At 36.7% G+C, this 15,670-nt stretch overlaps 1 protein-coding gene across 3 annotated transcripts in view; it reads left to right on the top strand.

Annotated features, from left to right (window-relative positions):
- The window catches only part of TBC1D23 (TBC1 domain family member 23), a 62,531-nt gene that overhangs the window by 30,484 nt on the left and 16,377 nt on the right, over positions 1-15,670 (top strand). For all 3 annotated transcript variants that reach the window (XM_049710038.1, XM_049710037.1, XM_049710039.1), the window contains 8 exons: positions 2,386-2,509; positions 5,750-5,874; positions 5,966-6,012; positions 6,819-6,922; positions 8,257-8,379; positions 9,531-9,623; positions 12,107-12,277; positions 15,117-15,159. In XM_049710038.1, coding sequence (XP_049565995.1) covers positions 2,386-2,509; positions 5,750-5,874; positions 5,966-6,012; positions 6,819-6,922; positions 8,257-8,379; positions 9,531-9,623; positions 12,107-12,277; positions 15,117-15,159 — 830 coding nt within the window. The remainder of the gene's footprint in view (positions 1-2,385; positions 2,510-5,749; positions 5,875-5,965; positions 6,013-6,818; positions 6,923-8,256; positions 8,380-9,530; positions 9,624-12,106; positions 12,278-15,116; positions 15,160-15,670) is intronic.

The raw sequence follows: 15,670 nt of genomic DNA, 5'->3' as shown, positions 1-15,670 counted from the left end.
TTTTTTTTTTAAATTATAGCCAGACTGAGTGTGAAGTGGTGTCTCATTATGGTTTTGATTTGCATTTCCCTGACAGCTAATGATTTTCTGCTTTTTTTCATGTGCTAAGTGACAATTTGTATATCTTCTTTGGAGAAATGTCTGTTCAGCCAAAGAACTTTTAAAACATACTGGTTCGTGAAGTTTCAACTATAAATAGACTATGTAGAGCCATGTAGGGGTTTTTTTGTTTTTGTTTTAACTCCCAGGTGACTCTAGTGTACTCCAGAGTGGAGAACCTCTGTGCTACCTGGAAGCGATAGTGCTTCATGTTAGGAAAACAGACCCAGAGATGCCAGAATACAGGGCTAAGGTCATGGTAAAGCTGAGACTGGAATTCATATTTGGGAGTCTTCTGTTATACTAAGTCTCTCAACTGCTTATATTCTACCACCTCTCAGTGTAACAGAGCTCGTAATAGCAAGGGACATGATATTCCAGCTTTCTCTCTACAGAATGTTGGTGGTGGTAGTTACTAATAGAGGGATTGGGGTTTACATTGAGCTGTGTAACATACCGTCTTGTCAGGTTCTCCAGTTACTGTTTCCATGAGTTCCACATGTAACACAATACTCCAGGGTCAGTGTTAATACCCCTGCATAGGGCCCAGCCCCACAAAATGCTGCTAGAACAACTCCACTATAATGTATCTTCTTATTACAGATTCAGATATAACATAGGTAGAATTCTATCAAGCACAGTGCTTTGCAGTGGAGAGTAACTTTGTAATACACAGCTATTAAATGAATAGATGCTGTTGCAATGGCTGACTCTCTGAGATGTTCCACTTTTTCTGAGGCAAACTAGGCAATTGTCCTTACAACGTATGTCCCTACTCTGCTTACAACCTGTGTTTATGTGTTTTGTTTTAGCAGTCTATTGCCTTGCATACGTAGAGTGGGGAAAGTATTCAGATTAAGGAGGAGGTAATCTTGCCAATATGAATCCACTTCTGTCTTTGGGCATCTGAATTACCAATTTAGGGCTTTTTCTACAAAACTTCCCTGTTATCTGCAGTATTAGAAAATGGTAGATAGAGGGTCATACCAAATCCTGGCATTGACCTTAGAGCTTAGTTTTGTAGAAATTATTTTTCATTATTCCCGTTGGAATAGCACTTTGAAACATTCCTTATCAATGCTTTTATGTTAAAACTGACATTCATTTCATTACCTTTTTTGCATGAAGCCTTTTACCTTGTTTCAGTGTTTTTTTTTCTTTGGCCATGCCCTGCAGCATGCAGGATCCTAGTTCCCCAACCAGGGATCAAACCCCCGCCCCTTGCAGTGGAAGCGTGGAGTTCCAACCACTAGACTGCCAGGGAAGTCCTTCAGCTTTTTTATAGTTTGCTTTTTTTAGACTGTACATCTACCAAAGTACCACTTGTTGAAATATTAAATTACATATGTGGAAGGGTAGTATGCATAATGGTTTAATGCCCAGTTTCTGTGTACAAGTCTTAGTTCCATCACTTCTTAGCTACATGACCTTGGGTGGGCTGCTTGACCGCAGCTAAGCCTCATTTTTCTCATCTGTAAAGTGAAGATGATAATAGTGTCTTTCATAGTTGCCTGTAAAGATAAAATGAGGTAACTTTGTAAAGTGTCTGTTATAGTGTCTGGCACATGGTATTTCCTCAATAAATACTGACTTTTATTATGATGGCCTGTGCTTTGAGCTGTTTAAATTTTTTTAAATTTTTAATGATTTATGAGACATAGGGGAACAAGGTAAGAAGTAGTACAGTTACTCAATAAGGTCAGTGTTTGGCACCTCCCAGGATTCACTCTGAGCACCTGATACCCAGGCCACTTCAACAGCTTCTAAGGCTCTGGGTCCACTATTTTGGAATGTTCATCTGTGGCCATTTCAGACTTGTACCTTTGCTGAAGGATTCCTAATTGAGTACATTAACTGTGGAGCTAACCTGAAGCCTTTCTAGGAGTTTCTTCTTATTTGGCAGGGAAGAAGGGAGCTGGACTTCCTCAGGACTCTCCAGATATCCTTTTGGGATCCAAAACTTATCAAAACAACCTAAGTGGTCCCACTGTTTTCATTGGTCCTTGTAGTCCTTTCTCCTGAGTGCTGCCTGGGTTCACCTGGAAAGACTCTGCCTAGAGTTGGCTGTAGACCTGATGTTTCTACAGACTTCTTTCAGGTCAGGTATATCAGGTGTTAGCAAGAGAGGTCTGCCCGGTTGTATCAGGCAGGCTTGCTGTTGTCAGTGCTGTGGTGTTCAGATGTTCTGTGGTAGGGAGGGGAGGTGGGTATTGCAGGAGGATCGGTTACTGACATGATCATTTCTGACCTATTAATGCAAGAAACTTTGCTGCTTTTGTTTTTTAGGGATTGTTCTCTGAAGGGGAGACCATTTCATCTTTTCCGATTACTCATCCAGTACCATGAGCCAGAGCTTTGTTCTTTTCTTGATACAAAGAAAATTACTCCAGACTCCTATGCACTCAACTGGGTAATAAAGTGAAAGTAGGAACACTTAATGAAAAATAGCTTTCTATAAAACTATAGTTAGGTGTTTTTTTCCCCCCCAAGGAAGAGAAAGAAAAGCACTAAATTATAGACTATTACTATTTAAACCAAAGGAGTAAAATTATTGGTACTTCAAAAATGATTTTTTTTGCTCTTCACTTACATTAGTTTAAATTATTTAATATGAAGTTTAGCCTTTTGTTGTTTTACAAATATATGTAAATATATGTGATATATTTACTTATGTATAATATATATATGTAATATATATAAATATATGATCTGTATCAGTTCACTTTAAAACTGATTAAATTGTTGATAGTATGTATAAGAATTGATATCCAATGACAAGGAAAATAACAAGATTATCAAATGATTAATATAAAAGAATATAAAGTACATCTCAGGGACTTTCCTTGTGGCGCAGTGGTTAAGAATCCGCCTGCCAATGCAGGGGACACGGGTTTGAGCCCTGGGCTGGGAAGATCCCACGTGCCGCAGAGCAACTAAGCCCGTGTGCCACAACTACTGAGCCTGCGCTCTACAGCCTGCGAGGCACAACTACTGATCCCACGCACCACAACTACTGAAGCCCACGTGCCCTAGAGCCTGTGCTCCGTGACAAAAGAATCCACTGCAATCAGAAGGTTGCGCACTGCAACAAAGAGTAGCCCCCGCTGGCTACTGGAGCACTGGCTCTAGGCGCACGGGCTTCAGTAGTTGCGGTGCGTGGGCTCAGTAGTTGTGGCGCACGGGCTTAGTTGTTCTGCAGCATGTGGGATCTTCCTGGACCGTAGCTCAAACCCGTGTCCCCTGCATTGGCAGGTGGATTCTTAACCACTGTGCCACCAGGCAAGCCCTATATTTGTATTTTTAAATGGGAAGTTCTGTTATTTCTAGGTCAGTGGTTCTCAAACCTTTTGGTCTCAGGACCTCTTACACTCAACATTTATTGAGGAGCCACAATTTATGTGGATTATGTTGGTTAGAAATTAAGAAATTTTAACCATTTATTAATTCATTTAGAAGTAGCGATAAATCCACTGCATGTTAACATAAATAGCCTATTTTTAAATGAAAATTAACTATTTTCCAAAAAGAAAATCAGAATAGTGACATTTTTTAATATTTTTGCAAATCTCAATATTTGGTTAGGGCACAGGCAGGTACGTTCTCATATCTTCTTCTCTATTGAATCTGTGATGATACCATATTTCATGTAGCCTTTGGAAAATTCTGTTGTTCATTTGTGAGAGAATGAATATGAAAAAGGCAAAATCTAAGTATTATTATGAAAATAGCTTTGACATCACAAATACCCTGTAAATACTCTTGGGGACTTCCAGGGCTCCTCAGACCATACTTTGAGAACTGCTCTTCTAGGGTAACTTGAAGATCTTTCTAAAACAGTGATTGGGTTCTAGAAGAATATACATATATTCAAAATTTTTAATGTATTCCTTGATCATGTCTTACCTAGCTTTTCTTCAGGAAGGATTCCATTTCTGCCACTTATTAACCATGTGATTTAATACACTTAGCCTCTGAGCTTCGATTTCTTCATCTGTAAAATGGAACTAATAATAGTACCTATCTCAGAACATGATGAGATGAGTAATGAGGAAATGGTGACTAGAGAATCGCAACTGGTTTCAGCTCTGGCATACTAAATCTCACACTGCAGCAGCCTATTCTTTCATTCCTTCTTGGCTGCAGTCTTCTCACTTTGAGTAAAAATAATAAAATTGTAGTTTCTCTGAGATTCATATGTTGCTATTAAATCTACTTATTTGTGTTGAAGTAAGAAACTTTCTTTTAAGCATTCTGGTATGTTAATAGGGATCTCTCTTGTCACATTATGCCTGGTAAATGCCATTTCTGTGACCAGAACTCTGAAGTAGTACTCAGTGCTGCTAGCAGATTGTAACTGAGTACTGAAACTACCAGTTTCACTTTGTCAATGCCCCAAGTAGTTCATTCTTGCTACTAGTATCATGTCTATGGGATGGAGTCTTTTTTTTTTTTTTTTTAAATCATGAGATGAAACAAAATGAATTCCTAAACTTTGAGAACTCATAACTGTGAATGATGCAATGGTAGCTTTAGTTGAGCTAACTGAATTTAATGAAGACCATATCTTGCTATTCTGTTTGTATTTGCATCTTCTGTATTTGTAATAGTAATTTTTAAACAGTTACAGAAAGCATTCGAAGCATTATGTACTTTAAAAGCTTTGAGGTCAGCTGTAATAGCAGTTACATCAGCTGTGGAGTGTCAGGCTTTTTCTAGCCCAAACATCACCATTTACTAGCTCTGTGATGTTAGGAAGGTTATTTAATAGACGTCTGTTTTCTTACCTATAATATGGGGAGGAAAATGTCTATTTTGAAGGACTGTTGTGAGAATATTTAGAATAAGAGATATATAATAAAAGATATGTGGCAGTAATTTAGTACCTGGCACAAAATATTCACTAAATGTATTTGTTCTCATTAGCTCCCTTTAGCCATTAAGACTGTTTGAAATTTAACTTCTAGATGGAATTGTTTCTGTATCTAATAAAAATGGAATAATCTAAAAATATCACTGAATTTATGCAATTTAAAACACAGTTGGGCTCTAGAGGAACTTACACATTAACAATTCTTTTATTTGAAGTAGAAAACCATAGAGCTCCTGAAACATTTTGAGGGACGTGAATGTTGTCTCATCTGTTTCAAATGATGTACAAGTAAGATTGGGGAACAATTTGCCTTTAAATTGTCCTTACAGTTTCATTTGGTGCTCTTAACTCAAATTACCATGCTTGATCCTCACAATTACCTTGCAAGTTAAGTACTTATAATAGTTACCCTCACAGAGCTCGTGGGGTTATTATGCTGTGGCAGATATGTGCTAGTTACTGTATATATGTGCTAGTTACTGTATATACTCTAGGTTAGAGGATGGGTAGTAGTATTCCTTTTTTTTTTTTTTAAAACAGAAGTAGAAATGGAAGCTCTAGAGGTTAAGTGACATACCCTAAGTTATACAGCTAGTAAGTGGCTTCATTGTGCCTTGAATCCACATGTTCTGCCTTTGGATTACATAGAGTAAAGTTAAGGTACAAGTTAAATATCAGGTACAGACAGTTTGATATAGTGTTACGCATTTGCCTGAATACTTTTAAAAGAACAAGTCGTTGCCAGTGGTTTATCTCTCTCATTTCATTTCCTGATTACAGCTTGGAAGTCTTTTTTCCTGTTACTGTTCCATTGAAGTCACTCAGGCAATATGGGATGGATATCTACAACAAGCAGATCCATTTTTTATTTATTTCTTAATGTTAATAATCCTTGTTAATGCAAAGTAAGTATTAAGTTGACTAGATTTTTTCCTCTCTGTTCTCAGGGTGCTCTGTTGATATTTAACTCAAATTCATTTGATTCTCTTTTTACAGAGAAGTCATTTTAGCACAGGAGTCTAACAGCAAAGAAGAAGTTATCCGTAAGTATTATTTAATGTGGAGAAAACATTTCAAGTCAGTTTTCTGAAACTCGGTTTCCTCATGTATAAATTTAGAATACTCTAGAAGAGCTCTGAGGTTCCATTCAACTCTTACACACTCTCCACGTACAGACCTTAAAGACTGTTGCCCCTGATTTGCCACCCTTATTCATTCCTTCTATGTATTTTTCACTCTTTCAATTCTTTTCCATATACTCTTTCTTTGGTTTCATTGTTCAGATAAACTGCCCTCCTCTCATTCTCCCCTTCCTTCTTCCTTAATTTGCCTTTGAATACTCAGCTCTTACAAGTGTATCCGTTGTTGAAGTCTTGGTTCTTCGTTGGGTCCTTCCCCACTCTAGCTCCCACACAGATTTAGTTACTTGCTCTCTATAGTGCCTGGCACTTTGTACTGTGTGTGTTACAGTGTTTATCTCACTATGTTATAATGATTTATCGTCACATTTCTCAAACCAGACAAAGTTCCTTAAGTCAGGAACCATTTCTTGGTCATTTTTTATTTCCAGGGACCCTGACATTTATTATGTGTTCATTGAATAAATCACACTATTCCAATCGAGGCTAATGAATTTGATTTGATTGCCAGATACCATCATTCACTAAGAGCAGTTTCAGTTCCTTTGGGGAAAATCCACTTCTCAAGCAGTTTTCAGTGCATCACTGTTGAGATTCCATTTATATAGTTCAGATGTTGAAGATAAACCAACTTTGATATGTAAATAATGTTCATTACTGTACTTTTTACAAAAAACCTTTTTAATATTATATTTGTAATCATATTTCAGAGTTCTTGGAAAATACTCCATCCAGTTTGAATCTAGAAGATATAGAAGACCTTTTCTCTCTGGCTCAGTATTATTGCAGTAAAACACCAGCTTCATTTAGGAAGGTATCAGACAAGAAATCACCTACTTCAGTATTTCACATTTTGTGCATTGTTTTATGTTTATGTTGTATCCACTTCAGTTAAAATACTCTAGGTTGTCCTTCTTTTCTTTTTATGTGTTACAGTTTTGTGTAATTTTTGCACTGTAAATACTCTCCCTAACGGAGGAACAGACATTAAAAAAGATACTATACAAATATTCTAGGAACCATTTCACCTCTACTCTGATTATTATTTCTGATCATGAGACTATTGACTATAAGGTACTTCTTAAATTAATGCTTCCTTGACATTAAAAAATATAAATATTACAAAAATCTGATGGAGGATATGTAATTATGCCTTTTTTATCTGGAGTTTAGCTTTGCACAACTTTAATGCTGCTGAGCTGTCTTTTAAACAGAAAAGGGTCACTTAGCTCCATAGAGACCTAGAACCTTTCTCAGATCAGACAAGTGCTTTCAAGAGAAAGGACACCAGATTAGAAGCCCAAGTGCTGTGAGCTCCTAGAAAGTAAAACTCTAAGAAGCAAAAGCTAGTAACGGGGAGGCACAGGAGTACCATTTATAAACAATTTGTGACCTCAGGTGCTCATGAGAGCATTATTATTTTTTTTTTAAGGCATTCTAGCATCATAATTGCTAGTTGGAAGTTATCATGTCGCTGAAACATTAAGATGAGATTAAATTATGTTCAATATAGTGTGTTCAGGAGGCAGACGTAAGAACATTTCCCTCAAAACTAATTAATTACAAAAGAGATTTATTTCTAGGGACTAGTTTCAGCTATTTTAATAATTGCCTTATGTAGAACACCTCATTTCCCAACAGTGTTGACTAAGTTAGATGGTGGGGTAGTGGTTATGATACTGGATGAAAAAGAAGTCTTATCCTTTTCTTTCCAGTCTTTTAAGAGAATAGCTTTTATTCTTCAGACATAAATAATCTGCACTAGCAGTTGCTAATTAGAGCAGGTTTTAGCAGCATATTACACAATTTATGCCATGTTTTTGTTTTCATTTTATTAAAATATAAAAAGTTGTGAGTAACCATTTAAAAATTTACTATTTAAATATAGGTGATAATATAGAAAATAGCTGTGTAGAATGTGTTATTTTTTCTTAGTCTTTCATTTTGTGTGAAATCTAATGGGGGCTTTGTATGCAGACTTTTTGTAGCTTTTAGCCTGTAAGATAGGAGAGGATATGTTAAATCACATGACTCAAAGATGTTATGTAATTATTTTACCTTTTGTCTTGGTCTGTTGAGAATAGTTTTAGGAAGAAAGTTTGATTTTATTTTTTCTGCATAATGTTTCAAAACTTCCTCTTCACACAGGATAATCACCATCTCTTTGGTAGTACTTTGTTGGGAATTAAGGATGATGATGCAGATTTGAGTCAGGCACTTTGTCTGGCCATCTCCGTGTCAGAGATCCTTCAAGCAAATCAGCTTCAAGGGGTAAGTAAAAAAAAAACCCACTGTTTATCAGAAGACTATCCCCTTTAAATGCAAGGAATCAACATTTCCTCCCTGTTTGTTGATTCTCACAAAATTAATTTACTATAACAATGTAGTTGTTTTGCTTTTTTTGAATGATTAATGTGGTAAATCTTCTGTCCATATGCTCATTTTTAAACTGCCAGCTTGCGTGTTATTTTACTTGTCAACAACTAATTAATTTTGACACCAATTTTTGTAAATTGCCAAATCTTTTTTCATATTTTAGCAAAGCAACTGAATGTTATATAAAGTACTTAAAAGGGTGGATTTAGCATTTAACAGTTAAATTTTGGATACTTATACAGCTAATTGAATTACATGGTTTAATGCCAAAAGGCATGTTACAAAGGAGAATTGAGGATATACCATGGTTTTCTGTCTGTTGCTGTCTTTATGAAAATCTTTTTGCTAACAGTGCAACAGTTAACTGTGTGTTTGGAAGGTAGGATGTATTTCGAAGATGGAGAGAAGAGGAACGGACATGGAAAGACAGGCCTTTTACAGTAGATCTTTTTAAAACAAGCATTTCACATATTTTTCTTATTAGAACTATTACTTAAAAACAAATCAGAGCATGTAATCTAGTTTAAAGAGACCCATGTGAACTTCTTCAGTTCAGACTGGCACTGGAGAACCTCCTCTCACCCCCAAAAGACATTTATTTAATCCTTATGTGAATTGCATTGTTGATAAGTGTGTGGGCTTATTTTCAGAAACAGGAATTGTATCTACATCTGTGTTTATTTTCAGAAACAGGAATTGTATCTACATCTGTGTTTATAACTACATGGTGTTTTTAAAAGTGTTTAACATGATAGACATTAAATTATTAAATTCCAGTATAATTAGTTTTATAGCTCAAACTAACATTCTTCTGCTACATATTTTAAGACTTTCTAGTCAAGAACAGTATATACAGAGTATTTTAACTACTTAAAATGACTAAAACTATTTAAGATCTTGAGGTTATTTTCTTGAGTCTGTATGGGTCCTCCTATGTGAGATCCATTTCTAATCTGTTTCCCCTTCTTTGGTTAATTGTTAATATTATATTGTGTAAAATGTGACCCTCATGGCAAGTTTTATTTTGTCAAATGTTTCCCTTTTAGGAAGGAGTCCGGTTCTTTGTGGTGGATTGCCGTCCTGCAGAACAGTATAATGCTGGGCATTTATCAACTGCTTTCCACTTAGATTCAGATCTGGTTAGTATAAATGCTGATTAAAAATTTTTAAAAAGTAAGAGAAGAAATGGATTTCTTTTCTTTAGCCCATAAATAAATACACATGTACCAGATTGGGGATGTTTTTCTTTCTGCTTAAGGAGGGAGTCTCTGCCCTTATAAGTGTTGCCTCAGGTTTCCTTTTCACCTAGGACACCCTTTTGGCATCATAAAGGGTAGATGAAAGCACTGTTAACTATGGCTTACTGTTGCTTACCATTGTTATGTCAGTAAATTCTAAACTTCTTACTGTGAGCTACCTGATGTAGCACTCAGCATAGTGTCTTGCACTTAGTAAGTACTCTGTGAATATTAGCTCTTCTTATGATTGGGTAATTAGTCTATAAGCCTTTTTTTCCATCATGAGTACTTATGCATATAATAAAGTAATATTTAATAAGGGTGGTATCTGGTGTATAGGGGCTCAGTTGTTCAAATTGCTGTCCTAGGGTCACTTGAATTGAAGGACTAGATGAAGTAGATAATTAAATATTGTCAGAGATGCTTAGAGCATTTGGTAGGACTGGGACTGACATCATTTAAGCCCTTCTGGGGTTATTAGAGCCTCAGGGATGGAGAAGACAGAAAGAGGAATAACTTCTTTTGCTGACTATTCTATCTGCCCTTCTTCCCAACTTGTCTGAAAAAGTTGACACTGAAGCTGAAAGGGCATGTTGAAAGGTCCAGGTGGTATCAAGAGGAAACTCGTGGAAAACGGAGGTGAAACAACCCAGAGAGTTTGGGGTGCTATAGGTGAAGAAGGCAGTCCTAGCTTGTTTGCATCCTAAAAGTGAACTCTGTGCCTTTCTCTTCCTTGATTCATCTAGGAAGACCTAAATGGTCCTTCTTTTATGCTTATTTTTAAAATTTATTCATCATTAATAACTTGATTATTCTTAAAAAACTCAAAGGATGTCTCCAGAGTTGACAATTACTCTGTTTGTTTAATCATCCAGACCTTTAATATGTATTTATATATTTCTTATTCACTTTTTTTTTTCCACTTGATTTTTCACTTAACAGTTCACTCGCATTTTCACTTAACAGTTTTTTGGAGATCTTTTCATTTCAGTACATTGTTTTTAACGGCTGTATAGTGGTCCATGGTACAGATATACCGTAATTTATTGCCTGATTGATGTACATCTAGAATGTTTTCAGTTTTCTTGTAATAAAACAATGCTATAGTTAACATCCGTATATATATTTTGTGGACTTGTGCAAATATTTCTGTAAAATAGACCCCTACAAGTAAAATTTTGGGGTTGAGAGTTGTGGGCATATACAACATTACTAGAATCTGCCGTATTGCCCTTTAGAAAGGCTGAATCAACTGATACTTTACAACTGTAAGTGAGAATGATTGTTTCATACCATCAGCATTATTGGACATTACCAATTTTTTATTTTACAAGAATGATGGTCATTCTTGTTATTACTAGTGATGTTGTGCATCTTTTTTCAAGTGTGCTGTTAATTTGTATTTTTTTAATCAATGCAAATTGCTTTTCTATGGTTTGTCCATTTTTCTATTGGATTTTCACTGTGCTTTTTTTTTTTTTTTTTTTTTGCGGTACACGGGCCTCTCACTGTTGTGGCCTCTCCCGCTGTGGAGCACAGGCTCCGGACGCGCAGGCTCAACAGCCATGGCTCACGGGCCCAGCTGCTCCGCGGCATGTGGGATCTTCCCAGCCCGGGGCACAAACCCGTGTCCCCTGCATCGGCAGGCGGACTCTCAACCACTGCGCCACCACTGTGGAAGCCCCACTGTGCTTTTTATGAACAGTTTTTTGAACAAATTTTTGTATTTATTGGCATACTTGTTTTCTTGAGGGTAGGAAATCAATTTTTTCATCCTCGTATCTCTAGTATCTAGAGTAGTGCTGATGAATAAATGGCTTCTACTATTTCTGACTGTCCTCTAAGAAATTCATGGTTTGCCATGTAAGTGGAAACTAAAAAATATAGCTTGTTTCAATGTATTGTTTTTGTCAGGGACCCTTCCACTCAGTGTTAAACGTTTCTTGTCATGATACCTAAAGACACTGAAGCTTAGAAAACAAACAGCAAAAACAATTTTTTTTGTCTAGTAAAGTATTTTCTTTGCATAATTTAATCTTTCTGTGAATTTTCAACTTTTGTTTTCTGATGTATTATAGGTACATTTATACACATTTCTTTTATCCCAGGGATTTTATTTATAAGAGCCTTTGTTTGGGGAATTCCCTGGTAGTCCAGTGGTTAAGACTCTGCACTTTCATTGTTGAGGGCCTGGGTTTGATCCCTGGCGGGGGAACTAAGATCCCACAAACTGTGTGGCATGACCAAAACAAACAAAAAAAGGCTTTATTTTCATGGTGGCAATGTAAATATTGTTTTTTTTTCCCACCCTGGGAAAATATTTTGTTTTGCAAATGTATAAGAAACACAGGCTTGCCACATTAAAAAAATTTTTAATTGTCTAGATGCTCCAGAATCCGTCTGAGTTTGCACAGTCAGTAAAATCCCTGCTGGAAGCACAGAAGCAGTCCATTGAGTCTGGCTCCATTGCTGGTGGGGAACACCTCTGTTTCATGGGCAGTGGCAGAGAGGAAGAAGACATGTATATGAACATGGTCCTGGCACACTTTTTACAGGTATGCTGACAGATTATTTCAGTTTTCCTTGGTTACTGCTATCACCTTTAAGAAATTCTCCTAGGTAATTTTGTGCTGTTGTCTACCTTGTCAAATTTATCTGTTTTTTTTTTTTTAACACTTTATTGGTTTTGTGTCTTGCCAACAAAGGTCTTCTCCCCCAGATTTTTCTTGCATGCTTATGTGTTATACTTTTATGTTTAAATCTTGGCCCATCTGGAATTATTTTTGTGTAAGAAGTGAGGTAGGAATCAAAAAAAATTTTTTCCCCAAATAGCTAACCAGTTGTGCTGTCAATATGAAATACTACCTCTTTAATATACTGAATTCCTCAATGAATCAGGGTCTATTGCTGGATTATTCTTTTGCATTTTTCTCTATGCCTATTCATGCCTCAACCTTTTACAGTTGCTGTATAATTCATTTTAATATCTTCACTTTGAAATTGAATAAATGTACATGTATATGTATTCATGACACTTAGCCACCTTTCCTTTTTGTGTTTAAATGTTGTCTTCAGCACGACTAATTTGTATCAGCAATTTTATGCAACCTGTCCCCTCTACCTTTTCTACAAAGCCTCACTCAGTGATGGCTCTTTCTTTATAAAAATGGTTGTTTATTAGGTATTCTTTGGTAGTTTATACATTAAAGTCCTCATTTTGTGTGGCCCTGAACTATGGAATCAGGAAGACAATAGGAATGCTATTACACAAGCCACTCAATTTACATCCACTTTACTGGGAATCTGGTTTGAGAAAATTAGTCTAAAGCAGGGGTCCCCAACTCCTGGGCAATGGACGGGTACCAGTCGGTGGCCTGTTAGGAACTGCGCCGCAGAGCAGGAGGTGAGCAGTGGGCGAGCCCGTGAAGCTTCATCTGTATTTACAGCCGCTCCCCATCGCTCCCATTACCGCCTGAGCTCCACCTCCTGTCAGATCAGCAGTAGCATTACATTCTCATAAGAGCACAAACCCTACTGTGAACTGCGCATGCGAGGGATCTAGGTTGCGTGCTCCTTATGAGAATCTAATGCCTGGTGATCTGAGGTGGAGCTGAGGCGGTCCCACCATCCCCAGATGGGTCCATCTTGTTGCAGGAAAAGAAGCTCAGGGCTCCCACTAATTCTGCATTATGGTGAGTTGTATCATTATTTCATTATATAGTACAAAGTAATAATAATAGAAATAAAGTGCACAATGAATATAATGTGCTTGAGTCATTCTGAAATCATCCCCCACCCCACCCCCCATCCGTGGAAAAATTGTCTTCCACAAAACTGGTCCCAAGAAAGACTGGGAACCGCTGGTCTAAAGGACAGTCCTTGAAAGACAAAATCAGAGAAGGAGCAAGGTATTTGGGAGAGGGATTATAAGGTAAAGTTATACTTTACTGGGGGAAAGATTTTAGAAGTTTATACAGAATAACAAAAATAGGTTCTCAAACTCATTTTACTTATAAATTTAATTGACCTATTCTAAAAATGGCCTGGTATAGGCTGTATATTATGAAGGGTGTCAGATGGCAAGAATTTGGAATATTGTGGACTTCTATTAATAATTCGAGCTCTTAATGTGGTTTTAGAAATCCCCCCCCCCCAGTTTTTATTGTGGAAAATTTCAAACAAATCCACAAGTAGGGAGAATTGAACTCTATAAATTCTTTGTAAAGACATAACCACATTATCACTCTTACACTTTATTATAAAAAAAAGTAACGAGTGTTCAAGTTCCCTTGGTTTTCTCAGGATCTAAAACAAGACATTGCACTCTGGTTGGTATCTTTTAAGTCTCTTTTAATTTATAGGTTCCCTTTCCTAATTTTTTTCCTTGTACATATTTGTCTGGAAAAACTGGTTACTTTGTCCTATATTTTCCCACAATCTGGATTTTGCAGATTGCATTCACACGGTGTTGTTTATCAGGTTCTATCCCTGGTATTTCCTGTAAACTGGTAATTAGACCTAGGGACTTGTTAGATAACTTTTGGGGGTGGGAGGGATAGGAAGTCTTGGGTAATGTGTACTTCCTCAGGAGGTAAATACTGCCCAGATATCTTTCTTTTTTGTGTCTTTGTTTGTTTATCATTGCTTAGATTCATTAATTTTTAGTAGTTTGTAAAATGTTAACGTTCTGTCATTTCTTCATAATTAGCTGTAGTATTTGCTTTTGTATTTCCTTTTTATAAAAGACCCAAAATATTTTGGCAAGCTTTTAAAAACCATTCTAGTAACATCCGAAAATACAGTGTAACTGATTTTGGTTTGACTCTGTATCGCACTATTGGGACTATAATACAAGTAAAATCACAGTCTCATTAGTAGCCATGAAGTTGTCCACTTCTTCCCACTCAAGCACCAGACCTTATAGTACACACGATAAATGTATGTACTTCTCTGTGCCAAAGTCCAAAATGTCAAAGAAGAAATTCAGAAATTTAGTATATAACCTTATATTACATTTGTCAATGCTTATAGAACTATCAGAAGTTTTATAGAATTTTTTAAAAATGTATTTAATTATTTTATTTTTGGCTGCGTTGGGTCTTGGTTGCTGCACGCAGGCTTTCTCTAGTTGCAGTGAGTGGGGGCTACTCTTCGTTGCGGTTCGCGGGCTTCTCATTGTGGTGGCTTCTCTTGTTGCAGAGCACGGGCTCTAGAGCGCAGACTCAGTAGTTGTGGCACACGGACTTCGTTGCTCTGTGGCATGGACCAGGGCATGGAACCCATGCCCCCTGCATTGGCAGGTGGATTCTTAACCACTGAGCTGCCAGGGAAGCCCCCAGAAGTTTTAATTAAATTGCATTTGGGAATAATTTTAAATTTTATTTTCCATTTCAGAAAAACAAAGAATATGTGAGCATTGCCAGTGGAGGATTTATGGGTAAGGTTTTAATTTATTAATCCCTTTGTCCCTACTTTTCAGAGGAAATTATACTATCACTGGAGCTGATTTAGAATGACCAAATTAGTTAATGGGTACACTTTCTCTTCAGTCATTCACTATTTTCAGAAAAGGCAAGGCCAGCAGGACATATAGATAAAGACAAACACAATAGACAATTGCAATGAGTGAATATATAGTGGAAGACTGTTGAAGTGGATGTGTATTAATTAGCTTATATTTGTAGAAAATGTTTTTGTAAAGATGGGTGAAAAACTGCCCCACATGATTTGTTTCTGTGGAGAAGGAAGGATAGATAGGACTGGGAAACAAGAGTAGGAGGAATAATTTTCACTGTATACTCTTTGTGCTATTTGCTTTTTTCTTTGTTCTGTTTTCATTTTAGTTTTGAACTACATGAGAGTATTAGCTGCTGAAAAAATGTTGACTGAATAGAATAAAACAAATAAGTTGATATTTTCAAGTCTGCAGATAATATCTGGTAATTCAG

Source organism: Orcinus orca, chromosome 5, assembly GCF_937001465.1.
Source record: "Orcinus orca chromosome 5, mOrcOrc1.1, whole genome shotgun sequence".
Taxonomy (NCBI): Eukaryota; Metazoa; Chordata; class Mammalia; order Artiodactyla; family Delphinidae; genus Orcinus; species Orcinus orca.
The sequence above is the reverse complement of the archived record's forward strand: the minus strand, read 5'-3'. Positions and strand labels throughout refer to the sequence as shown.